At 43.6% G+C, this 25,770-nt stretch overlaps 1 protein-coding gene across 1 annotated transcript in view; it reads right to left on the minus strand.

Annotated features, from left to right (window-relative positions):
- Positions 1-1,523: 1,523 nt before the first annotated feature.
- Positions 1,524-25,770, minus strand: part of myo1g (myosin IG) — a 34,514-nt gene continuing 10,267 nt past the window's right edge. The window contains exons 13-23 of the mRNA XM_084031773.1: positions 25,266-25,336; positions 21,999-22,073; positions 21,668-21,800; positions 19,253-19,419; positions 18,830-19,037; positions 18,040-18,263; positions 17,206-17,350; positions 15,044-15,148; positions 14,362-14,475; positions 10,778-10,935; positions 1,524-2,080 (exon numbers count right to left, since the gene is read on the minus strand). Coding sequence (XP_083887899.1) covers positions 1,918-2,080; positions 10,778-10,935; positions 14,362-14,475; positions 15,044-15,148; positions 17,206-17,350; positions 18,040-18,263; positions 18,830-19,037; positions 19,253-19,419; positions 21,668-21,800; positions 21,999-22,073; positions 25,266-25,336 — 1,563 coding nt within the window. The 3' untranslated portion in view covers positions 1,524-1,917. The remainder of the gene's footprint in view (positions 2,081-10,777; positions 10,936-14,361; positions 14,476-15,043; positions 15,149-17,205; positions 17,351-18,039; positions 18,264-18,829; positions 19,038-19,252; positions 19,420-21,667; positions 21,801-21,998; positions 22,074-25,265; positions 25,337-25,770) is intronic.

Raw genomic sequence — 25,770 nt, forward strand, 5'->3', positions numbered from 1 at the left:
GCACAGATGTTGACTTGGGTCACCTAATTACTAGAACCTGAAGGCATTGTGGGTAATGCAGGGTACTTTAAAAGACACACTGCTGCCCGGCTGATGATGTGGTTTTTAGAGTTATCGCTTATGTTCATGTTTCTGATGCTTTCATCAGCTCTTATCATCCAAAATGCTACGCTAAACTATTTTAAAGTCTCTGATACAAAACAGGTTATTTTGGCCTGAACACACTTTATGTCAGTGAGACATGAAATACTATCCAGGCGACCAAATAACAAAGTATTTGACCCAAGTAACTAGTTTTTCCTCCTGGTGTCATCTCCACTTCCTGGTTGTTCACACATTGTTGTTGGTGATTAAGGTCACATTGCAGTCATGTGAGAATCGTTAAGAGTTTACGGGAATAAAAGGTGTGAATTGGTGTCAAAGCGCCCGAGGAGGGACGTCTCAAGACGGCTTTGTGAGGCTGTAGAAACACATGACAAATGAAAGGCATCACTGTGCTTTGAGTGGACGACTTCAAAGAGGAAGGAAGCTGTGTGTGCATATATATAAATATAAATATCTATAGATATATATAGACATATACACTGAGGTGCACGGCTGCACAGACCGACGCTGGTAGGTGTAAATGTACTGAACATAAACACAGCACGGCGTCTCGGAGCGAAATTAACAACAGAGAGGTTTTGCTGAGTCTGGTGTAAATTATACAGATGCAGTATGTTCTCTCCCCTCGTCAGCAAAGCACACACACATCGAAAATATACACACAAAAACACGTACACGCCCACAGTCGCACCAACGGGTCACTGTGGAGGGAGATGGGACATTGAATTGAGCTTCAGCTCAAACTTATTTGAAAAAGTTCTGTAACTAAACCTCCACAAGTTAGCTTTTGAAATAAAACACCAATTTTACACATTGAAGTGTGTTTTCGGGTGCTGTATATGGGTTCAGCAGCAGCCTTTGGGGTCACAGAATTTGGTGCAACACCAGCATTTCCCCCTCCTCAAAATTCAACACACTTCATAACACTCCAGCAGAGGATTGCTGTATAAAACGAGGGTAAATAAAACAATATATATCCTCAAGCTGCACATATAAGCAAGAACATCTTCATTTTTTTGTTTTTGTAAACAGTAAAACATTTCTTACAGTCCTGTAAAACGATGTAATGATGCGTGTTGTTTATCAAACCAGCTGATCTGATCCAGAGGACACCAAAGGGACAAGAGAGGAAATAGCTTTTACGTCACCGAGTCCAGTTGCTGCTGTTCAGAGGTCAGTTTTGATTGGACGTCACTTCCTGTCTGTAACATACATACAACTCTAACTGATTCAGTAAATTGACTGTATTTGTACAGGAAATCATCTCAATTACAGAACAACACAAACCTCCTGACCTCTCATTCATATTTCCACGTCTTCTTTCAAACACATTTTAATCGCTGTATAATGAGGACTAATCTACAGCATGGTGTCTATTCATGTGGAAAAGCATTAAGGAGAAATTAACGCACAGAGAGCTCGGTTGAATAATTTATTTTCTTTTTTCCCTTTTCATCACTTCTGACATGGAATAATTTCATTCTGCCTTTTGTTAAAGCAACAGGATGAGACACGGCACGGAAAATGGTCCTCATTTCATTAAAATTCAACCAAATGTACAAAAATATATATCAGAAATGCTTTCTCTTGTTTTTATGCATTGTGATGTACAATTTGTCATCCAAAAAAGTGCATTTATTTCTTTTTTTGTTGCAGCTTGCCTTTGAAAAACATCTTCAAATATGTGGTGTAGCATTAAAAGCAGAGAGGATATCATACATGTGTGTCGGGCAGCGTTGTCCCGACAAAATAAAACACTTTTGTAATTGTCCGGTGAACGTTGTCCTCCTGCAGACTCTATTAGCCAGACTGTTAGTTAGCGGGGACCAGCAGGATGAAACCATTTCGGCTCTTCTTGAAATCTGCATTGGTCTGACCCGCTTTGGTTTCTACGGTGACGGTCTTTGGTTTCCCCCGCATGTGAAGCCTCACGTCTGAACAGCAAACCTTCACGGGGAAGTGGACTTTTCTTATGCTGGAAGAGAAAAAGACAAAACAGTTACTTGATAAATTCCCACAACCTCTGAATGTTGCTTTCTCCACTAAATGCCTTTCCAATCGTCTTATTTAATCCTCACCTATTTCCTAATCCCGAACCAACACTCGGGTCGCGTGAGGATGTGATAACAACACACACAGAGGGAGAGTGACTCCATTCTCTGCTCAGGTAAACATTAATGCCGTATTGCTCCTTTAAGTCACTTTTAAAAAGTGTTTGTTCTTCACAAACATCTCCGGACAGCGAGTTTTGTTATTGCTGTGCCATGTGATGATTTTCCACCATCACATCCAGAGCTCAGGGCGTCGGTGTCACACACCTCTAATCCCACTGCCGACAGCCGGGACAAGGAAGCGTGGCTCTGCTTGCTCGACGCTGCACAGTCAGCAGAAGATGATCCACTGTGAAGTCGCCACTTCCTCTCGGGCGTTCGGGGGATCCTGCAGCCTCAGCCCGGCCGCAGTGACCCCACAAACGAGCTGGTCCAGCACGCGGCTCGGTCTCTGCTGTGTGCACGCATACCGGATCCACCTACCTACGTCAATGCCCGAGGCCCGGGAGACCGGGAGCGCACGGTCGATATTCCCAATTCGCTTGTGCATTTAATCAGATTGTTGTCGGTCTATCCCAGGATGCACTTTGTTTAAACCCAATTTTAAAAAGCAGATGCAGAAGGGTATTCGCCAAGCAGCTATTTGTGGACGCCTTTGAATGTTGCTAATGTGACTGATCAGCAGAGCTGGCTCGCGCTCGGAGGCCACCCTGGCAACCGTCTGCATCCTTTGGCAGGAACGACTAAAGCGTCCAGTATTAAACCTGCTAGCGTCCCCGGACTGACTGCTCCTCTTCAAAAACAATGGCTGAAAATCAGACGATGTGCCACTTTAAAAAAAAAAGGTGATAGAAATTTAAGCAGATTACATAATGTTGTAGCTGTTATGCAACAGTGCCGGCTGGTTTAGTAGAAACACACAGAGACACTGAATAATGATGCAGCTCAGGAATCAAATGCAAATACTGAACACATGACAATATTCAACACTTGGGATAAAATTGGTGAAAACCGGTTATGGAAGCTGATGTATTTATGTATCATTTGAACTCACTGCAGGTTCATCATAAGTCTCTTCAACAGGTGTGGCCTTGCTCTCTTTTTTTTTCCACACTTGGCCCCTCGTTGCTGCCTCGCCGAACCCCCCCAGACCTAAACCAGCTGTCCTGCCCTGCTGCAGCAGCGACCAGCCCGACACAGAAACCCACTGACCTCCGCGGCGTTTTCATACTGATCTCATCACAGTGAAACCCGACGCCAGCGGAGTGTGTTGAAGCCGCTCAGCGGATGATCGGCTGTGAAGACCTGCGGTGCAGCTGAACACCGGAGGCTACCATGAAATACTGGATGTAGATAACTAACTACTTTTAAAAAGGGATGAGAAGAGGAAGTGGAGCCCCTCCCCTTCATCCCACAGCCTCCAGTTTTTCCATCCAACCCGACCCCCCACCGCAACGTGGGCCGAGGCAGACCATCAGAGGGTCTGCTTTGGCGTCATAGTGTTCATCATCCAGAAAAATTACCATCACCGTCATCAGAATCAGCAGGCCTTTCTCAACCAGGCTGCACCCTGAGTCTTGAGTCTGCTCAGGGGGCATTCTGGGAAAAAATGAGTCATACTGTAACAACAGCAGAGCTAACGCATGAAAATGATATCTATAAAACGGTGCTTTAAGAGGCAACGCTGCAGTCCTGCACACGCACATGACTTGAATCATGAATGTGTGTCACCGAGTGCGACGTGTTTTTAATAGCACTGTCGTCAATTTCCTCAGCGCTGATTAATTCTGAAGACCAGCGACACGTTTGTGAGACATAAGAGCAAATCAGTTTAACAGTGAGGGAGCTCGCAGAGGGAGCCGAGTGTCTCATCACATTGATTAACAAGGAGGGAAGATGATTGATCGCTTTCAGGGTTGGGTTTTTTTTCATTGGACACGTCGTCAGTGAAGGTTTTTGAACTCATCATATGGATAAATTCTGAGTAGATGTAACGTTCAAATCATTGCAGGTATCAGAAAAACAGCAGAAACAAGTTGAAATCACAAAAATCAAAGTGTCTCGTGTCGTAGGATGTAAGAATATGAATGCAAGATGATCTATCGTCAAAAAACTAACAGCAGACAGACGGAGAAACAAAACTTCTTGCTGATGAACTGCAGCGAGTTGAGAAGAATGAAAACTTTGGGAGGATGGATTTAAAGGCAGTGCCCTTTGAATAAGACTTTTGATGCCGGGTGCAGTTTTGAAGTGAGTTGTCGACTCTCTGAGTGCGCCCAGGAGGCTTCGAGATGCTTGAACAGAAAGTCCCCGAGAATTAACAACCGAGGCACCAGTCAGGCTGTCTCTATAAGATCTGCTCCTCCACGGCCGAGGCCCTTTGATGTGTGGAAATGAGCTCAAGTGGAAAATATGATGTAAAGCGTTCACTGTCTCCGACTCTTGCTGCTCAACTTATTGATAATTATGTTCGCCGGAATACTTAATGTTTTTTTTAAATGGAAAAACACCATCCTGCCTGTGATAATTGCATTGTGGGTATTAAAAACCACATAAAGCGATAACCAACTTGCTCAGATGTGAACTCAAACTGAGCATTTTGAAGCTCGGCATTATTCTCTCAACACAGTTTGAGTGAATTTGATTTGATTTATCATTCAAATATACACAATTCTCTGACGCATCAGGGTTTACGATTAATAACCTACCCGACAAAATGGTACTTAATTAAAAATATTTACATCAAAACGTACTTAATGTACCAAAAGTTATGTTACTCATTATGCAGAATGGCTCGATTCATAATAATAATAAAGGCTGTCATCTATAATCGTTGACGTATTTATCTGTTCATCACTTTAATGCTGCAGCTGGTAAAAGTGGAGCTCATTTTAGTGTCTATACTTTATATACTTCATAATAATAAGTCATAGTTTATTTGTTTGTTTACATTCTGTCAGGCGTTTACTAGTCATTCATTTAAACGTCGTCCTTCATGCAATTAAACGACAATACTGGAATATAAAGAAATATATATTTAGACTACCCAAGTACTGCACTTAAAGGCCATTTGAGGTACTTGTACTTTACTGCTAGTCTACTCTATTAGTCTACTGATACTACTGACTACTCCTCCTGTCAAAGCAGACAAATCCACATTCAGAAATATGACCGTCTTCGTTGAAGATGATATTAACTTTAAATAAGTCTAAATCATTTGAATACGTTTCTATGTATAACTATGTAAACAGTATTATACTGTAATGAAAGTCCCATGGGGATCCCACACAGCTGATCATCTGCCAGCGGCTGAAATGACATCCGGAAGGAGGGTTTTTTATTATTTTACTACCCACTTCCCTCCGTAGCATTAATCCTGTGTGAATGAGGCTTTTGTTAGTCACTTAAACATCAGCAGGCAGCAGCGTAGCACTACTTAGCGTTGGTATACGAAGACTATAAAGCGTCACGTGTCTGCTTTGACTGCAGCCTCTGTCCGTTTTCTTGTTTAATTTAAGACACTTTCATTTTCATTAGAGTTTAGATTTACGTGAAAACAAAATGGGATTCCTTGCAGCAGCAATGGTTAAAACCTCGACACGTCCTCGCTGAACTTCTCCAAACAAACCTATTTGGATCCAATTGCCTAGAAATCAGGATCAAATTAAGCGTCTTGGAAGTTTGACGTTGAGTTAATTTAGTTAAGAACGACCTTGAAGGTTTTGGCCTGACACAATGGATCGCATTCACAGCGAAGGACAGTTATCTTCAAACTAAACTAAAGAAATGTTCAACCACAGAAGAGCTGCTACTTATATGTATATATAAACTTGGTAAATCCGATTGTATAATATAATTTCATAGCTCCTCCACTGCAGGCATCACACACATGATTTCTTGTACATTTGTGAGATTTTTCTAGTAAATTTAACACTTAAATTGCATGAAATATCTGAGTTTTTTTCTTGTAAATGTAAGCTTTAATCTAGAAACGTTTTTTCTCTGAATATTGCCCAACATTCCCCCGGCTTCATTTTTTTTATTGGCTTAATACGCTTAGACATGAAAATTGTGAATAATTTGATATTAATATGCGTATTGCATCACAACATGAAAGACAGACATGGAAAAAACACTGAAACTAAACTTATAGATACTGAACTCTTTGCTTATATGTCATGGAAATTGATGGATAAGTCTGGAAGCTAAACGTGACTAAATCACTGAGTACATCACATTTTGCCAATTCATTTTCTGAGAAACAATGATCAACTGTATATCAGCTGTTTATTCTAATGTGTTTTATGAGCATAAATCTAACAAACAGTCAGATAAAAGTGTGGAGGAAGAAGTACAATGATTGTCATGGAGTATAAAATGGCATCATGAGAAGAAAACACTCAAATAATGTACCTTAAGTGTGTACTTTATAGCCTATAGTATTCATACCAGTAACATTTCACTACTGGGCACTCTCATTACTCAACACTGCATGAGCACTGATCCTGACCCATGTATGAAACCAAAACTAGGACCAGACCCAGTTGGGGGACAGGAAGTGAGGACGGAGGAGAGTTCAGAGCACAAGCTGCCTCTCCGGTAGACACAAACACATCGAGGACAGACACTGAGGGAGGAAAAAACGGGGGGGAGGCTATTTCAGGCCGTGGATGACGCCTTTCACGACCTAAAAAGTGAATTCAGGATAGAAATGGCCTTCACCAACCGACAAACTGTTATCGTCCAACGAGATCAAACAAAAACAAAAAAGTCAACGGTCCTTCCACCTCGGTAACGGCCATCAAAGCCACATCACAAGACCGCTCACATATGCTTTGAGGTTAATGAAATCATGTTTTCTTTTTTCTCCCCCCCTTGTTTTCTTGCTACTTTGTGAGAAGGGGAGGGGTGACCCAGAAGATTGCTATTAATGCCGTCCCAGGTCTTTCCATATTCATAACTCAAAGTGCTGATTAAGAAGAAGGAGAGAAATTGGGAAGAGAGAAGAGATGAGAGGACATGAAAATGAACAAAAAGGCGAGGAGTACGGGAGTTTGCCCACGAGCTAACAAAGCGCCTTCTTATAAAAATGTGATTGGATGATTTCATGTGAACACCCTCGAGGGTAGAATGAGTCATCAAAAATATGTTTCTCTTCACTGGATGAGAAAAGAGGAATTTTGATATTCATGATGAATGTAACTAATTGGAATTAAGGTTATAATCTATTACTGTGCAAACATGGAGGCAAAATATCAAAGAAGGTTCAGAATTAACCAACTGAGTTGTTAAGTTGCTGTTGAAGATAGCGGCTCAGCATGGGAACTCTTCTGTCTCTTTTTGACTTACTGTGCTGTTATTATTTGGCCTTATTGCTCCATTAATTAACATTAATCAATTCTTCTCGAAAGGAGGAGAAATTAGAGCTTCCCCGCCGAGTCATCATGAGTAACGTTAGTTAGCTTCAAAACTTAATAATATGCCAAAAATATTATTATTAAGTTAATAAAAACAAAAGTTCAGTATTTGAAGAATCAGCAATAAACATAAAAGAAATTAACTTTTTGTAAAAAAGGGAAAAAAAAGAAAATACATAATACCCAACAAACAAATATCTAAATAGTTGAATAATGGGGTCCAGATCTAGCGACTTCTACAACATGCATTATCTGATTTTACTCTCTATAATAATCATCACAGCTGATCCAGAAACTTGTATCCAGAAAACCGTCTCTGGCGGTGATCAATAACGATAATAAAATCCCCAAATTGCCCTTTAAGTAAAGAATCCTCCTCAATCTTTTAAGGCCGGGGCGGCTCATACTCCAAATCCTGCCTTTATCATACTCCCCCCAGCTGTCCCAGCAGATGGTCCATGAGTTCAACCCCCTACCACACACACACACACACACACACACATACACACACACAGTAAACAGACACATACCGACACACACACACATACACACACGCCTCATTGATGCTGACAGTTCAGACCCAGGTGACAGGAAGAGAAAGCGGGAGAGACGGGGATGAGGGTTCGTACAGGAAGGAGGAGAGAGCGGAGGAACGATCGTCGCCGTGGGAACGAGAGACGGATGTGACATGACACAAGACCAGACAGCTTGTCTTCGCCGACAACGCGACGCGGCTTTGAAGTCAGATTTTTACCTCGCGCCCGGTAACGCTGCACTTCGCTGACCCAGTTTTTGTACAACTCACTGATTCCAGCAAACACTCACAGATCCACTCTCGTGTTTGTTTTCCAGAGATCAGGGGGAAAAAAACACAATCGCCCCATTGACTGTTTCCTCCCCTGACCAATCTCTAAACTAAAGTTGGCACACACGCGTGACTTCCACATCTCACTTCCTGACAGAAGAGTTGTGTGTTTCTGTGTTGTCATCCTCCTCCCTCCTCCTCCCCCCTCCTCTCCCCCCCTCGCACATGCTCACACACTTACGCAGTTCACCGCTGACTTTGTCTCGTCAGGAGAGGTCGCGACCCTCTACATGCACCGCAGATGGTGGCACAAAGACAGGCGGAGAGCTGAAACTGACTCCCGATGATCCACTTTCCTCTGGACGCCCGCCGCACCCCGACACGCAGCAGCTGTGAGGACCCCCCGACCACCACCAAACCCAGACCAAGAGTCTAAGACTGGCCTGAACCAACGAGGATTATATTATAACCTGATTAAATGATGTTGCACCAACATTTTAACACCAAGATTTAAAGTTAAACCTCAGCAGTTTAGGTCTGACTCTAAACCTAGATTAAATTCAATGATTTAAAGTCTGACTGTAACTGTGATCTGGTGTTAATTTTAAACTTTAAAATTACTACTTTCTTAAGATAAATTCTGCAAAATAATCACTTGATTTTTTCCTGAAAGGAAGATAAGGTATGGACTCAAACATTTTTTGTTTTTTTAATGCTGCTGCTGAATTTTTCAAGATATCATTTCAGCAACTGTTCAGTCTCTCTTTCACTAACTGTGCTTAGTCCATTGTTTTGTCTTCTATTATTCTGTCTATTTGTCCATATATCTCCATTAATTCAGCCAACAAGTTTGTCTTAAAGGAGGATAAATTAGATGAATAACTTGGCTAATTACTTCACATTAAGCTAGCTAGCCAGAAAACAATGCAACATTTTGTTGAGGAGTCACGCCTCGAGCTAAAGATGAAGACACTTTAATTAGCTATCATGTGACCTATGTTTCTAATTCTGTAGCATAAAGCATGGTAAACAGCAAATAACTGACGTAGGGACTAACAGATATGTCTCCAGAGTTGTATAATTATTTCAGACCTTCTCCATTTTCAGGCTGGTTTTGTACATTTGGAGCGATAATAGTGATGCTCGTGGTACCTGGAGACCTTGAAAGGACATATATACGTTTCTTAAACTTTACGTTTCTATGTTAAAACCTGTGTGTGTTTCCACATCATTAGGTAGCATTAGCATTTAGCTACTGAATGTCTCCGCAGGCCGCTATGTATTTTAACGTCACTCATTGTGGTCCCGGCAGGATTTTGAAGGTTAATAGTTTGGGAGACCAATCACTGCAGACTGGGTGTTGTCTCAGCGGGCCAAACTTACAACTACACACCCACACTGACACACACACACACACACACTAACACACACACACACACACACACACACACACACACACACACACACACACACACACACACACACACACACACACACACACACACACACACCAACCAAAACAGTCTGCCCGGTGTGAAAACGTGTGCCATTCAAAAGGAGTCTGGCAGAGATGAATGTGGGTGGATGTGAACCGGGTTTATAAACAGCGATGATAAATGTGATAAATGTCGCGCTGTGACTGATTCGTTTCACCACACTTATTCGGAGCGGGGTGCAGACAGCGACAACTATGACAGTGATAAATGCCAAGAATACGATTTGCGTAATTGTTGTGCTACATTAATAGACTAGCTTTTAGCCGAGGTCTTTGACCAGCAGCTCGGGAGTCTGAGACCCGAAAGGGTTGTTATTCTCTCCTCACGTAATATCTCCAGAGCTGCAGCATCATATAACAAACAACTCAATGTTGTTAAGTTTAACCCGATGGTACTTTTTGACATTGAATTGTGTATATCTGGTTGTTTCTTTCTGTAAAGTTTTGTTGGGAATAATTCACTTATTTTTGTTGTCCGTTTTTCTTTTTGATGTCAAAAAGGTTAATTTAAACAAGTAAACAGGGAAACTTTACTTCATGATTCAGTGAAGTGATCGACAGTGTGCAGCAAAGTGGTGCTTGAAAAAAAATAAAAATAAATCCACTCTCCTCCGTAGACTCATGTCCGATTTCCCTTGTTTTCAGGCTGGTTTGGTGGGTTTGGAGGTTAAACATTGTGTGATTGTGATGCTAGCTACCCGGGGAGGTTGGAAGGGGATTTTGGTGTCCAACAGCTGAGAAAGTGATTCATGCGCCATCGCAGATACGGACCAGTGACTGTGTCGACTCTGAGGGAGGTTTTTCTAAACACAAACCCCACCGAGTATCTCAGACTCAAATACGGCTGCGGTGCAAACAGAGAACGAAACCACAGGGTGAAGTTGAGGCTGTTAAGCAAACTGACCGTGTGAAATGGTCAACCAAGGCGCCCACCAGCTCGCCGACTCGATCCTGGTTGGTGCACAGCTCCCCTCGCTGCAGACACAGCAGCACGTCATCCTGAGAGGCCGTGTGTAGCGCCACCATCTGGTCAACTCCGCTGGTCACACTCAGTCCTGTGAACTGTGGAGACAAAACACCACAAAGACAGACTACGTCACACACTGGAAATTCATTTGTATGGAAATGTCAGGATTATAACATCGACCTATAATACCTGTACATTTAATACAGCGCTGCATATCCTGGATCAGAAATCACGCCATGAATGAAATGGGCGGATTATTTCTGCTCGGAGAATGTAGGGTGAGAGTAAATCTGCCGGCGGTCCACGTGTGGTGGAGGTGCAGTGAAGGGAAAGTCATGAGCTGTGACCCAGTTGGAATAATGTACAGATCTACTGCGTCCACAGATTTAGCCGGAGTAAAAGTAGCAATACTGCTAAAACTACTCTGTCACGAGTAAAAGTACTGCATTCAAGATTCATTAAAACTATCAAAACACAATTTAAGTACCAGAACTAATAACACTCATTCTCATGCAGAATGGTATATATTATACTACTTGTAATTAAAACTTTTAATTATTCAGGCATTGATGTGTTGATCACTCTAATGTAGCAGCTGGTGTTTTAATTACTCTGTGTACTGCTGGGTAGCTTATGCTATAATAATAAATCATAATCTATAAGTTGATTTAGATTTTGTATTAATAAGCGGAATCTTCAAAGCTGTCAAATAAAAATGATGGAGTAGAAGTTTAGAAGTGGGGTAATATGGAAAAGCTCAAATAAAGTACTTGAGTATATTATTATTTACATTCCACCACTGACACTTTTCTACTTTGTAGTTATATATTTTACTAGAAAGCTGTAACGTTATACAGTATTTTATACTGTATTTTAGTAGAGCCTTACTTCTTGTATGAACATCTCTGCTTTGGTGTGTAAACGTATGTTTCCGATGCCAGTAAAGCCTCTTTGAAGTGAACTGAGAAGGTGTGAGAGGGAAACGGAGGAACAGTATGTGTGAGAGACGTACAGATAGAGAAGGTGAGGATCCGAACCACACATTTCACAGCCGGAGTGGATTAAGCCTCTTAAGGCCCCCGGTGCACACAGGTTAATCCAAAACACCGTCAAGGCCACATCCCGGTACAAACGGTCCCTTCAGTGTTCAGCCACTTATTAATTTTTTTTGTTAAATAAAGTTGGAGTGATTTGCTGACGTGTTGGGTTTCAGCAGACGTGTTTGTATAAAAGGTGTTAAGACACATTCAGGTGTTTTATTTTTGTGTGATTAATGTGCAAATCAACAGATTCTTTCAAACTGTTTTGTCATGAATACTTTTACACAGAACATGAATATTACACTGTGAAAGATACAGGGTTTACTGGGAATAAAGGCATGGAGCAATCTTTGTTTCTCCTTTCAACCTTGACAAAAGCAGCACAAACCAGACCAGTCCTTTCACAATAAAAGCCCTAGACATAATATTTGGAAGCGATTAGTTCACATTTCCGCGTTTATTCATCATGTCATCCCTTTCCTGTAAGGGCTCGAAGGGTGACAGTCTGAGGACATCACAGAGTTGGGCCCAAACACAGTACGAAACGAGAAGGGAGAACAAAGACTAAATACAGGAGGAAACGAGAAGGGAGAGCCGAGACTAAATACAGGAGGAAGAGAGGCTGATAACGAGGGACAGGTGAAACAATCACACTAATAGCGGTTGTTAATATTTGCTGCTTTTTACAAGGATGTAATGTAAAAAGTTCAGTTGTTTTGCGTGACTTTGTTTCATTCGATTGGGGACAAACCAAAAATGTCACCGATATGCATGACCCTGTTGTTTTGTCACATTGTTCCATCGGTTTTGGACCTCAGTGACATTTCAGCATTTCAGCGCTGCTGGTCAAAGTTGACCGAAGAGTCTGGTGACACGACATGAGGACAGAGTTTGCACTGGTTTGTGTCCATTCTCTGTTTCTGACCTGGATACGACTCCCATCCTCCACTCTGAGCAGCAGAGCTTAATGGCATCAGCTATCTTTAGCTGCTGCACTGCTGCATAATGATGGTTTTTAACCCCCTGGCATGTTTTGAGCTCTCTCTCTCTCTCTCTAAAACCACTTCTGGACATCCAGCTGTGCCGACTCACACAAACCTTCAGTGAAATTACATCGTATATGAAAAACAAATCTGTACCAACTGTCAAAATGTTATTTAGGTGTTAATTCTGATGTGAGGACGAAACTAAAATTCAAGTTGTTTTCTTGTTTTCGCCACTTTGGGGCTAGCTGGTTAGCATGCTCATTCTAGTCGCTATCGCTGCAACTCAGTAGCCAGGTCTTACACATTGCATCTTAAATCACTTAAACCAAGATATCGCTGTCTTTAGGTCCCTGCACAACATTTCATTTCATTCAGAAATACATCAAACCATGGGAGGAAAATCGTGCTCTCAAAGCTATTTCAAGGAACCTTGAAGTCTCAGATTAAATAAAGCTGTCATCAACTCTGGCTTCACTTTTAGCCTCCCGTCCTTCAGCGCTAACGGCCCTGAGAGATCCCTGATCCAGTTTCTCAGATGGAGCTGTGAAATGAGCCAGGTCCGCCCCAGACGGCAGAAAGCCGAAAGCAGAGCACATATGTCACGACACAACAACTAACATTAGCGGTCTGCCCGATCCGGACTCTCCAAAACAGGTCAAAAGCCCCTCTGAGTCAAAGAGAGACGGTGTTCTCGCACGTATTGATGGACGGCAGTGACCCGGGCCACACATGATGGACGATGTGTGTGTGTGTGTGTGTGTGTGTGTGTGTGTGTGTGTGTGTGTGTGTGTGTGTGTGTGTGTGTGTGTGTGTGTGTGTGTGTGGAGTGAATAGAGGAATCGCACAATTGAGAGGACCGAGTGAGAAATAAAGGGCAGCGAGGACGAAGTACCAGAGGTCTGACCCACATTCCCGGTAGCTGTGAGGAAGAGGAGTTGCTGTACGGTGTGTGAGTGTCGGCGCCCTCTTTAAAAGGTCCATTATTTAAATGTATATTTCAGGGTTGAGGTTCCAATTAAGTACATATAGAAATGTGTTCATAGAAAGCCTGTATGTTACCAAAGTTACTAAACTCAGGAGCTAAATGTTCGTTTGCGTATTCCTGATTTAATTTCTCCTGCATCTGATGTTTGAGTTGTTTTAACGTGTGAATAAAAAGGAGAAGTCTCCACAGTAAATATTACATTTTTCCCTAGAAAGTATTCCCCCGTGAACCTATCAGCAATTTGCATCACTGCTTCTTCTCACTCATTAACTCTCGAGTTGTCTCAAACATTTTTTAATGTTCATAAACTAAACTATAAATGCACAATGGTAGAAGAGTAAAAACCCTGAAGAAACCAGACAGCCACAGTGTGCTATAGTTTCATGCCGGCCTTGAAGTTGTTGTCCAAAGATAGGAGGATGTCACCATGTGGGTTGTGTACTGCGTGTGTTTAAAGTGTGTAGTATTTGGATGAATCCTGGAGCTTCAGATCTGTGTGTGAGTACTTACAGTGTCGAGGGGAAGCCTCTTCAAAACCTTGTACTGTTTCTTTGGCTCTAATTTGTAGAGACACTTGTCTGTGATGAGCAGGCCTCGGTCTGTGCTTTTGTTGAATCTATTCACCTGAGAGAGCAAAGGAGTGACAGAAGAAGAAGATGATAAGGGTAAACATTTTTTCTTCTTTTGTTTTTGCCTTTATGACGCCGCAAAAACAAGCAACACACATGAAAGAAAACAAAAAAAGACAAAGGCTCTGGTGGGTTTTTCAGTGTTGACGGTTGTTTTATTTCACTTTATAGCATATCTTCAAATGTACTTTGACTAAAGCTGCAGCCACAATTTAACAGAAGCCCCCCCCTCTTCACAATCCCTGGAAATATGGCCATTATTATCCACGGGGAGATGATAAGAGTTAATCAAAAGTTGAACTAATAAGCAGGGCCTCAGCTGACTCCACTTAATTGAGTCACAACAGGCAGATTTTACAAATAAAAGGGATATTTTAAAGATTAAGAAAACTGTAGGAGTTAATTCATGATTAATCCTCTGATTATTTTGTAACTAATTACTTCCTGAAATCTTGAAAGACGAGTCGATGCTGAAGAGGCGAGGGGGTGGGACGGTGGACATGGCGAGTGAGAAAAAAAGGAAGCAACAAAAGACACAGCGTGTTTTGTCCCACGTACTGTACCTTCCGACAGAAGCCAGAGAAGAGGACCTGACTGTACTCCTCTTTGTTCCTCAGCTCCTTGGAAGCACGCATGAAGCCGGAGCTGGTCTGAGGAGAGTCTCGCACCTGCAGAAAATGAAAGACGCCGCGTTATCACAAGAAGCAAACCAGCTACAGAATGGATGCATCTCTACGTTAGTCCTAAAACTCTGGGTGACCTCACTGAGCCGTTTTTTTTTTCTATTGCTTTAATTCCATAAGCATCAGATCAAAGCTTGTGGCCTCGGGTTGCAGTTTGACGCGCCATCAGAAAGGCAGCGGGGCGGCTGGAGCTGGAGCTGAACTGCCTGATGGGAAATACAGTCGGGGTGCTGCTAATCTCAAATCACAGCCTTCCTCCTATAGAGGGGAGGCGTCGCAATAACATCTGTACTTAAACGGGACCAGTTTCTTTCTTTCAATAAAAAGAACACATTTACACTGATTAAACCAAATCATGTGATATGGTATGTGGACATATTTCAGTCCCGGTGAGGGGAAATCTTAACGCTTAAAGCATGACAACATGATGCTACCCCTGTGCACAAAGACGGCTCTTTTTATGTTACATGAAGGCCGACGTAGAGCATGCTCAGTAGAGACCTTCTCTGGCCGATTTGGTACAGATCATAAAGGTTTGAGATTTCCACTGGTTACAGGAAATAAGTTGCATATGAGAGCAATTGAGCCAACACAAAACATTGACATCAAAATAATGAAACTTGTTGAATCTCGTTGGAGGACACGTGACAAAAAACAAAGTGGTCTAACATTTCCCCTTCCTGTACTCAGACAACTTGAACTAAAAGCAGCGTCAACTGCTCACAAGTCACGATTCAGGCTGACTGCACACCGGATTACACGCACTTCTCCACAGGTCTTTGTGGAATTAACTACAATCTCGTGAAGCCGGAGCCCTGAAGGAGGGCGGCGAGTCACGGGCCGTCTGACAAACGAGGCGGAGTGACTCGGTCATGCTCCCTGAAGGCGTCTTTCAAAGCCTCTGGCCACCAAACAAGCTCATATTAGCTGTTAAATGAGCCGACTGTGGGATTCATTAAAGAAGAGCTGTGTTCAAAAGCACCGTCCTCCTTCGGTCATGCACTGAGGCTCGCTGTCACATGGGCCGTATACATTCACAACCGCAGGCGAGTTCTGTGATCCAGCACACTGCTGTTCATTCACGTCTTGTTTACTGTGATGAATTCCAAGTGAAAAACATCCAATGGTTTCTCCCGGTTAGTTCCATAAAAGGGATGATCGTTTTGTCATGACGAGATGCAGAGTCAGATAGAGACAACACCACCACACACTTCTACTGGGTCATAAGTCATGATTGACATGCCTTAAAGTACGAGGAACCGAAATCTGAATTATTTGCCTTCTCGTCACATGAAATACCAAACTCAAGCTTGTTCTTGGAGATTTTGATTGTATCTCACAGTCTCCCTCATAAAACACAACCTACTCAGCTGTCATCTATTACTTCAGTGTGGAACAACATGTTGTCATATGTGGAGGAGATCATAACCCCGTCTCCATCTTAGGTCACATGATGACGATGACTAGGTTCCATTCATTGAAGAAGGTCATGAGATACAATCGAAAGCACCAGATCTATTTGTTGTATGTTTTCCCAGTTAGTTCAACTAAGAAATAAAGAAATTAGAACTGAAACAATAAGCAGGTTTGACAGAAAATGAAGCCCCCTAAAATGTAACTATGTGATTACGATCTGAATATGTGAAGGGATTTGGAGAATTGCTGAGAGTTGTGACACACCGCAGCATGATAATAAATACTACCGCCGTTAGCGTTGTGGCCCGTTTAATTCCCGGCAACCAAGCTTAATTAAAATGAAGTGGTTTATTGTGCATATTCATATCACGATGACGCTGGTAAAAACCATTTGGTAGCGAGCACTAGATCATACATGCTGAATAAATACATAAACCAAACCTTGAGTAATGAAGGGTATGAATATTTTAACACGGATGCATCTTCCTAGGGTCAAGAATGAATCTTCATGCGTAAATGAAATAAGTTTTATGTAATAAAAAAGCACTTAATGGAAAACTTTAACATGATGAGTGGTAGATCATGAAAATGCATGTTGTTGGAAATATTTCATGTGCGACTCTTACGTTGCCCAGGTAGTCCCTCTCCCAGGCTCTGCCGACCCCCCAATCCTTCCTCTCTCCGCTGAGAGCAGTCAGAGCCGCCACTTTGGCCCGGACCTCCGTTGTGTCAGACGGAGGGATGTTCTTCACGATCTGCCTCGCCCACCACCTGACAACGAGGGACGGGAACAAGACAGCGCGTCACGTGGGCGGAATAATACATCAAAAAGGTGCAACAGAAAACTTGCGAGAGATCAAAATAAATGTTATCTGCGGTGCCAAAACACATCCTCCCTGATCCAAAACTCAACACGCCCACAGGAGCATTGAAGTTATTCTGAAGCTGCTGAGAATTCATCAAAAGTGAACAAAAATCTGCAGGGGAGAAACTATTTTGATGCAGATTAGTGTTTTAGAGACAGATGAGAGGAGTGTTCAATATGAAGCTCTTCATTCCCTGGCAGGGATCCGTGAAGTATAACATAAATATAAAGAAAAATACATATCTTTTCTCTCTTATTTTCCCATGTAGTGCTATCCTTACCATTAATCATTCTGTGTATGAATGTTTTGAAGCTTCATCTCCACCTTTCCTGTGTTTCCTTCGTGTTGAACTATTTCCTGGCCAAGCCTGGAGTCTCAAGCTTAGCTACAAACAGAGCCAGGCTAGCAGTTTCCTACTGTTTACAGTTGTTATCCTAAGCTAACAGGCTGCTGACTTACCATAAAAAATGTACATTTTCTTTCCTTTAAAGTGTCATTTAAGTTCCTTATTCAGTTCACTTTGCTGACAGTTTGTTCAAAGTAAAATAGATTTTTGCTTGTATGGTGTATGAGTTGCATTGTGTGGGCTCTGACCTGAGATGCAGCATGACTGTGTTTTTGTGAAACTGGGACAGAGCCGCAGGCGGGGTCGGCCACTCCACGCCCTTTCCGTAGTCGGCCATGTTCCGCACATTAGCGAACCTCCTCTCGACCTCCCAGAAGTGAGCCTTCACCTTGTAGCGCTTGTAGCAGCCCATGATGGCGTAGATGGCCCTCATTTGCCGGCACCTCTTACGAGCCAAAGCCCCGCGCCACACCTGTAGACAAAAAAACAGGGACGCGTTGACGCCAGAATGCAAGAGGAGAAACGCGAGAAGGAGCTGAAGACGCACTTGTGCTCCAGTTAAAGAGCCAGACTTCTCTGCAGACTCATCAAAGTAGGTCATGGGAAATAGAGAGGGGAAGTGAAGTAACAGACTGTAATGTAACTGTAGCACTGGGTCTCATTAATTATCTCAATTATTGTTACAGGAAATTAGGATTCAAGCTGGCAGATGAATTCCAGTCGAACATAACCAGGAGCCACATATTCACGAGGCTTCAATCTCTCCTTTGGGGGGGGGGGGGCTGTGTTTGAAACAGGATATAATGTTGTGGGTGATTGACTGACACACATGATCAGAGCAGATTGTGACATTAAATCGTGTCTCTGTGTTAATAAACTGGACTTTCAGATCACTACATCCTCATCAAAGAGCACGGACGACTTTAAAAGCAGCCGCAGAGATCTGATTGGATTTCAAATCGTGCCGAGGCTGTGGAGGAACACCAAAAAAAACCAGGATGATGACATCATAGTGATGCTAATACTGGTGTGGCCGACCTTTTGCAGGAAAAGCACCAGGATGGGGATGAGGGCGGCTCTCTCCTGCTCCAGAGTATAGAGGGAGCGCGGCGTTCGGACAAACAGCTTGGTGCGTCCGTACGCCACATCTTCCTGGAAACCGTGCTGGGTGACGATGGCCTCCACGGCCTCCCTGTCCGATTCCATCAGGTGGTTGGGCCAGGTGTACTCGCACGTCATTTTGTACCTGCAGACATTCATGTGTGACGACAAGAGCTTTTTATGATACGCGTCTGACGCCAGATCATTATTAAAGATCATGTCTGCACATTGTGTTGTTTTCTTCTGTTCCTTTTGCTCTTTGCTTTGCATTTATCTGCATATTATGCTTGTTCAGCACTTTCTCTCAACTCGCTCAGAGAGGAGTTTACAACTGCAGAAGTAAGCATCGTGTTCTCTCACCGCTGCAGGACGCGAGCGTAATGCTGCCTGTAGGCGAAGCCCGCTCTGCGCACCATCACGTTCTCCATCAGGCCGAGGTAGGCCACCTGATGCTGGCAGCGGGCGTCGTCAAACAGCATCGGAGATTTCATCTCGTTGGGCTTAATGCACCGCACGTAGTAAGGCTCCTGAAAGACAAAAGGGATGCAGGTAATCCTCTGAGAGGCCAGTAGGGAGATGACATCATCACATGACTGTAACTAACTGGTGCATCAATTCATAGAAGCATAATAATAGTGAAGGATATTATAGAAAGGATGCAATAAAACCAAAGAGAGGCGAAGTCCTTATTTTGGAAGAAATATGTAAGGTAGTCAATTAAAATCTTTTTTTAATCCTGTTTGAACTGTACCATGAACACATGATGTTTGTCAATTTAAAAGATAATTTGCCACGTCAAGAAAGTTGCACTTTTGTAGTAAAACTGTTGCAGCAGCAATGGTTAAATCCTTGACACCAGTGTCCTCACTGAACTTCAAACAAAAACCTCTTTGCCTAGAAATCAGGATCAAATTAAGCGTCTTGGAAGTTTGACGTGGAGTTAATTCTTTCACGACCCTTTTTGACCCGACCCGTCACAGTGGACTGCATTCACAGCGACTAACAGCTATCTACAATCTGGAGTGGAAGAGACAAACTAAACAAAAGAATTGTTCATCCACAGAAGAGCTGCTGCAGTTTAGAGATTGGAAAACTGTGGCGGCTGATGAGATCTGTATCTGATGTTGACCCGATATGTGCTGATTATTCAGAATCACGTGGTAAAAATAAAACTAATGTTCATTACATTGAGATAAATAGAGGCTAAGTCGCACCACTGGTTGGCTATGCGTGTTTTCATCATACGTTGCGTTCATCACTGTGCGAGTAGATAAACTACACTGGGCTTATACATCATGACATGACCGAGTTCACTGACCTTAATCAGACTTGTAGAATACCTCAACAGACTCTGCGTTGAGCAGCTGAGCCTCGTAACACATCCAGCACATCGACTTATTAACAGCACATTTAACTTTGAGGATGATGAAGCCTCCAGTGTGCATTACTGGCTGCACCTTGACAGGGATATCTAACGGATGAAATATCATGTCACAGAACGGAGGCGTCTGCGTTTCCTCCCCGTCTCTGTCCACGAAAGGCTGCAGAACAAAGTGAACACTTTCTGCTCCCCAACACTGTCATCCATCATATCAATGATGCATGCACACGTGTGCCCCCAGTTTCAACTCCGTTAACGGGGGGGGGTTTGGGAGCAGATGAGATGGGCAGACTGGGCACAGGTGCAACTGCGCGGTGGTTGAAGATAACATCCGCTCTTTCAACGTGACCCGAAGGTTGCCAGGGGAGTTGCCTTTCATTTTACCTCAGCAACACCGAGGAGAGATGCTACAACAGCCTGACAGCGGGCCGCTCCCGAAATAACAGCAGGAAATGTCAGACTTCAGTCAGCGAGATGAGGCCGGGAGAGGTGAGCAGCACAATTTGCGGTCCAGCACCGCCTCCCCTTCACCACCCGATCAAACCAACATGCAGCCAGACGGGGTGAGGACGAGCGACCTACAAAACCGGAGCTCTCTGACACAGAAAGCAGCACATCGCTACGTGTACGTGTTGCTGCTGGACGGCAGCGTTCTGCCTCTCGCTCCGTGTTGTGTCATGCATGGTGACAAACTGTCCTCCCAAAAGAGAAATGGCACCGACACATTGGCAGCCTCAGATAGCCCGTGACTCATCGAGGCTTTACGAGGACCAGAACAGGCAAACTGATACTGATGATACCGGCAGCGTTAACTGGAAAGAAGATCTAAGTTGGCGCCAAATACTCCAAACTCTCATCTCAAAATCGAACCTGTGTGACAAAACGGAGCTAGAGTAGCCACGAGAAACCGGCTGTGTGACCATGAACTGTAAATACGTCTAGCCTGAAAACTTTAAAACTTCACAGATGATGAAGGTAATTGGCATAAGTACTTAATCCTCTTTGTATCTGTGTGCTGCTGGTGTGTGTATATAGGAGTCATGTGATTCCCGGATAGCGGGGGAATGGGGCCGGGATGAATGGAAAGGTTGTTTCTGTAGTTGTCTGTTTTTATTTACTTTGCTTTTTTGGCGTTTGTTTGTTTTTGTGTGTGCTCATCCCTGCGCTTTGCCTTGTAGGGCTGCAACCAACAATTATCTTCATTATTGACTGATTTGCACATTGGTCGATAAATTGTGAAACTGCCTGCTCTCTGCCTTTGTAGAGTCGCTCAGCTTTACTTTACATTTGTCAGGATCAGGTATCGTTAATCAGACTAAAAACTGAAAACCACAGCTTCCCCAGGTGTTAGAGGGAGGGCAACAGGAAGTAAACCTTCAGCTGAAACCACTGACCTTGCAGGCCAGTTTATCCACCAGAGCCACGATGGAGTTCTTGAAGAGGGTGGCCGCGGTCAGCGGTCGCTTGGTGACTTCTGTGATGCTCAGCTGACCATCTGGCCACATCTCCTTCAGGACCGGGTTGGCACTACAAGAGAGAGAGAGAGAGAGAGAGAGAGAGAGAGAGAGAGAGAGAGAGACAGAGAGAGAGAGGAGAACAAGAAAAGGGGGCAAAGAGTGAAGAAAGGACATCATTTAGTGATTTAGCAGATGAGTGATGTACGAGAACCTAATTATACACTTAACCCAGTTACTGAAATGTCAAGAGGATCTTGATATTAAGCACCTGTTGTACATGAGACGCTTGAAGTCTTGGAAAAGCAGGTCCTTGTTCTTTTCCAAAAAGCCCTCGACAGAATATCTGCGATGGAAAGAAAGTGAGTTAATTTAGAACAAAGTAACTCAATCGAACGGAGGGAGCACTCGGAGTGAAGTGTTGTGTCAGAAAACGGAAAGTAACACAGTTCAAACAGCCGGCGTCTATCACTACCAGTTAACGGACTCCACTCCCTGCTTCAAATGATTCACAGTCCGCAGGCTGGAGGATTAGATGATTCACAAATTAGGAACATGTTAAATTTCCCCCACCACCGGGCTCACGTTTTGGAGGTCACGGTCACTCTGTGAGGCAGTTACATGAGCTGTCCAGACCCAAGGTAAGAGAGCGTGTCAATTAAACACCTCACTCTCCCATCTCCTTCACTATGTAACACTTACTTTCACTAAAAACTGGGGCTGTAGTTTTGTCTTTCTCTTTGCAGGTGAACTGTTTAATGAGTCCAATGGAGGAGGTGTGATTGGGTCATTTTAGAAATAAAAAAAACAAAAAAACAACAGGCCGATCCACCTGTTTTGTAGGTCAGTCAGACAGAAGACAAAAAACAAAAAGCCCAGTAAGCCAGATGGCCAGTCCACCTCTGCCTCCCTCTCTAACAAACACACACACAAACAGAACCACGGCATGTCACATGTCGTCTGCATGGCCCCGTCTCTGACTGTGACCTAGGCTGTCACATCTGGAGGCAAAGAAGCCAAGGCTGCCTACGACAGATGTGTCCCCTCGGCTCACGGCGACGAAACCACCTGACCAGAACCCGGGAAAGCTCACCGGAGAGCGAGAGAGCGCGTGAACGGGAAAGAGAGAGCCGTCAGAACAACGAAATAACGAGCCACGGCTCTTACAAGAACAGGAAGGGACAGGTGAGGAGATGAAAGGCTCCCCAAAGTATATCAAAGTATGAATGTCAGGGTTTGGTGCAAGGAGAAGGGCTGCATGCACAAGGTTAGAGGGAGTTCACGCTGACAGAGCAAGTGGGCAAAGATGTGAGATTTCATGCAATATAAAGTTGCGCAGTAAAGGGATATGATATATATCTTATGGCTGCTCAAAGTGCTGTATGTGCAGGCTGAAATACTGCAGGGAATTAAAATGTGGATGTCAAAGAGAGTCAGGTGAGCGTTGCAGTACAGAGGGAGGAGGGGGAAAGAGGAAACAGGAAAGAGAAGGAGGAGGAGGATGAGGAGGAGGAGGAGGAGGGAGCGAAGTAGGTCAAAGCTTGTGATAGTGGTGGTGAGTGTGTGTGTGTGTGTGTGTGTGTGTGTGTGAGGGGGGGAGGCAGTAGGTGGCGAGGACAAGGGTATATTTAGCCAGCGTAGACTCAGATGTGGTGGGACGGGACAGGGGATGATGGGAGGCCGGTGCCACCGGGAAGCAATATACAAGGGGTGACAGCTCAGCCAGAGCGACCCCGACGCGAGGCAGGGTGACGGGGACACGCAGAGACAGGGGCGGCCATCTGTCATCACCGCTGCAGGTCCGTCACGCACGCTCATGTTCATCCAGCGCGTCTTGTCAACGCTGCCAGGAAAGGTGCTCAAGTTGTGTACTTAAGTATAACCAATACAAAAGCAGAATGCTGCTTAAACATTAATGCATCAGTAATAACCACTTTTTCTACATTGCTAATCTAAGTAATTGTGTTGGTTGTTTTACTTTAGTAAAGGAACACTGCTGACAAGAGGTCGGTCGGGGAGAAAAGCCACAGTGCAGCAATTGTCTGCGAGAGCTGTCTCGAGCGTCAGAGACGGATGAAATTGCTGTGTATCGGTGTGTGTTCGACATCGTGTTAGCCTGGATTTCCCAGAGTCAAAGACCCTCAATAAACCCGACTCTAGTCCTCCTTGATTACTGCTGCTGCTCCATCTCACGGAGCCAAAATTGTCTCATCAGCTGGCTCCATCTCTGCCCTCCTCCTCCTCCTCCTTCCGTGTTCCCTTGACATATTAATGTCCTTCCCCCCCTCTAGATTGAGGGCAGTACACGTGAGCAGCGGGGATCTTCTGAAACCAAAGCCCCGACGGGTGACTTGCTGGCCAGGGGCCGCATCTGACCACTGTGACGTTTAAATCCAGTGAGCACAGAGAGGGAGTGGAGCAGCCAAGGAGAAGGAAATCTCGTCTGTGAATCATTAACCAAGCCGTTAACTACAACAAAAATTATGGCACTTTCGGAATAGGATAAATGCTAAAAAGCCTTCATGTGCACACAACCGTTTTATAGCGTTACGTAGGATTTATGAAATAATTAAATACTATGTTTGAGTGGCTCTGAACAGCTTGTGTTTGCATCTGGTCCAAAATCTTTTTTTCAAGTCACCAAACCTTATTTACTTTATGGATTAAGACTAAAAGGGGAGGGACGGTTTAAACGAGCGAAAAACAAAACAAGAGACGAGAACACATGTTCCTGCTGTTGTTGAGAAAATCAGCAATGTATCTTTCATTTTCATCTCAGATTACATCTTTCTTAGTAAACATGCCGATTCCGATTTTTTTTTTCTTTTATTCCATGTGCGTATAACATTACTTTCTGTGACACCTTTTGAAATATACGCCAAGGTGTCAATGGCCTTCAAATAAAGGGAAAAAGGAAAAGAAAATTATACAAATAAATGCTGGAAAACACGTTTTTTTTAGCCACTGATTGTGTTCAGTGGACACTGAGAGCATCTCCTGCCTCTACAGTGCCATGTGTGTTTTACATGCCGACAGTTGCGTCTGCATGCCTGGCTGCACAGTGAAATGTAGTGGATGCACTCCATGTATGCAGGCGAGTTCATGTGTATTCACATGAATGGATTGTACAGTAGCTCACAATCACATGTGGACCATTGAAATTGGTGAGTTCCCATCCAAATACTTCACAAAAGCAACACACGCTTGGTCAAAACTGTCATTTAAATTTAGTGTTTGGTGCACGTGGATCTGGGGACACATTTTGACATGTGAGATCATTCTGGTTATAAGCCCAGACATAAATGAATAGTTTTCAAGAATTGTCAATATGTGAATTTACAGCATCTGATCATCAAAGCTGCCGCTTGGAGCACAACGCCACTGGAAAGCCTGCATGAATTCCCCCACGGCTGCAGATGTCAAAATATGACCTCTCTTAATAGGATTATCCGCCTCACACTTCTGAACCCTTCATGGTCACTTTTTCAGCATCAGACCAGGAGGGGTGACAAAGTGTGTAAACGAGCGAGCGACTCACGTGACGTCTCCAGCATAGTGGCGAATACGGAAGTGTTTCTGATGGTCCATGGTTTTGTCCGTGGGGCTGAGCTGGAAATGAGGAGATGACATTGTTGAGTGTAAATACGACACCCAATATTTTACAAACATTTCATGCGGACGGATTAAATCGGCTTTAAGAGGGGGAATGATGGCTGCGTTGAATGTTTGAACAGCATTTCATGATCTCTCTAAAGGCAAAACTCTGCTCTCTACTGACTGCAACGCAGAACTGCAACACAACAAGTGTTGAAGTTACACTGCAGCATAGTTTCACTGTTGCTGGTTTCAAGTTGAAAATCAGAGCAAAACACACAAGAAATACAAAAATACTGCCGTTTCACCACCGTTTCACTTTTTATCTTCTAAGGGTGGAAAATAAGATTTCCTTACTTTTGTTTTTTTAGAGTCAGAGGAGGATAAGTCAACAACATATGGACAGTTCCTGCTAACGAAGCAAAGTTACAACCCCGTTTTCAGAGGGA

The sequence above is a fragment of the Eutrigla gurnardus genome, assembly GCF_963514095.1.
Source record: "Eutrigla gurnardus genome assembly, chromosome: 17".
Lineage (NCBI taxonomy): Eukaryota > Metazoa > Chordata > Actinopteri > Perciformes > Triglidae > Eutrigla > Eutrigla gurnardus.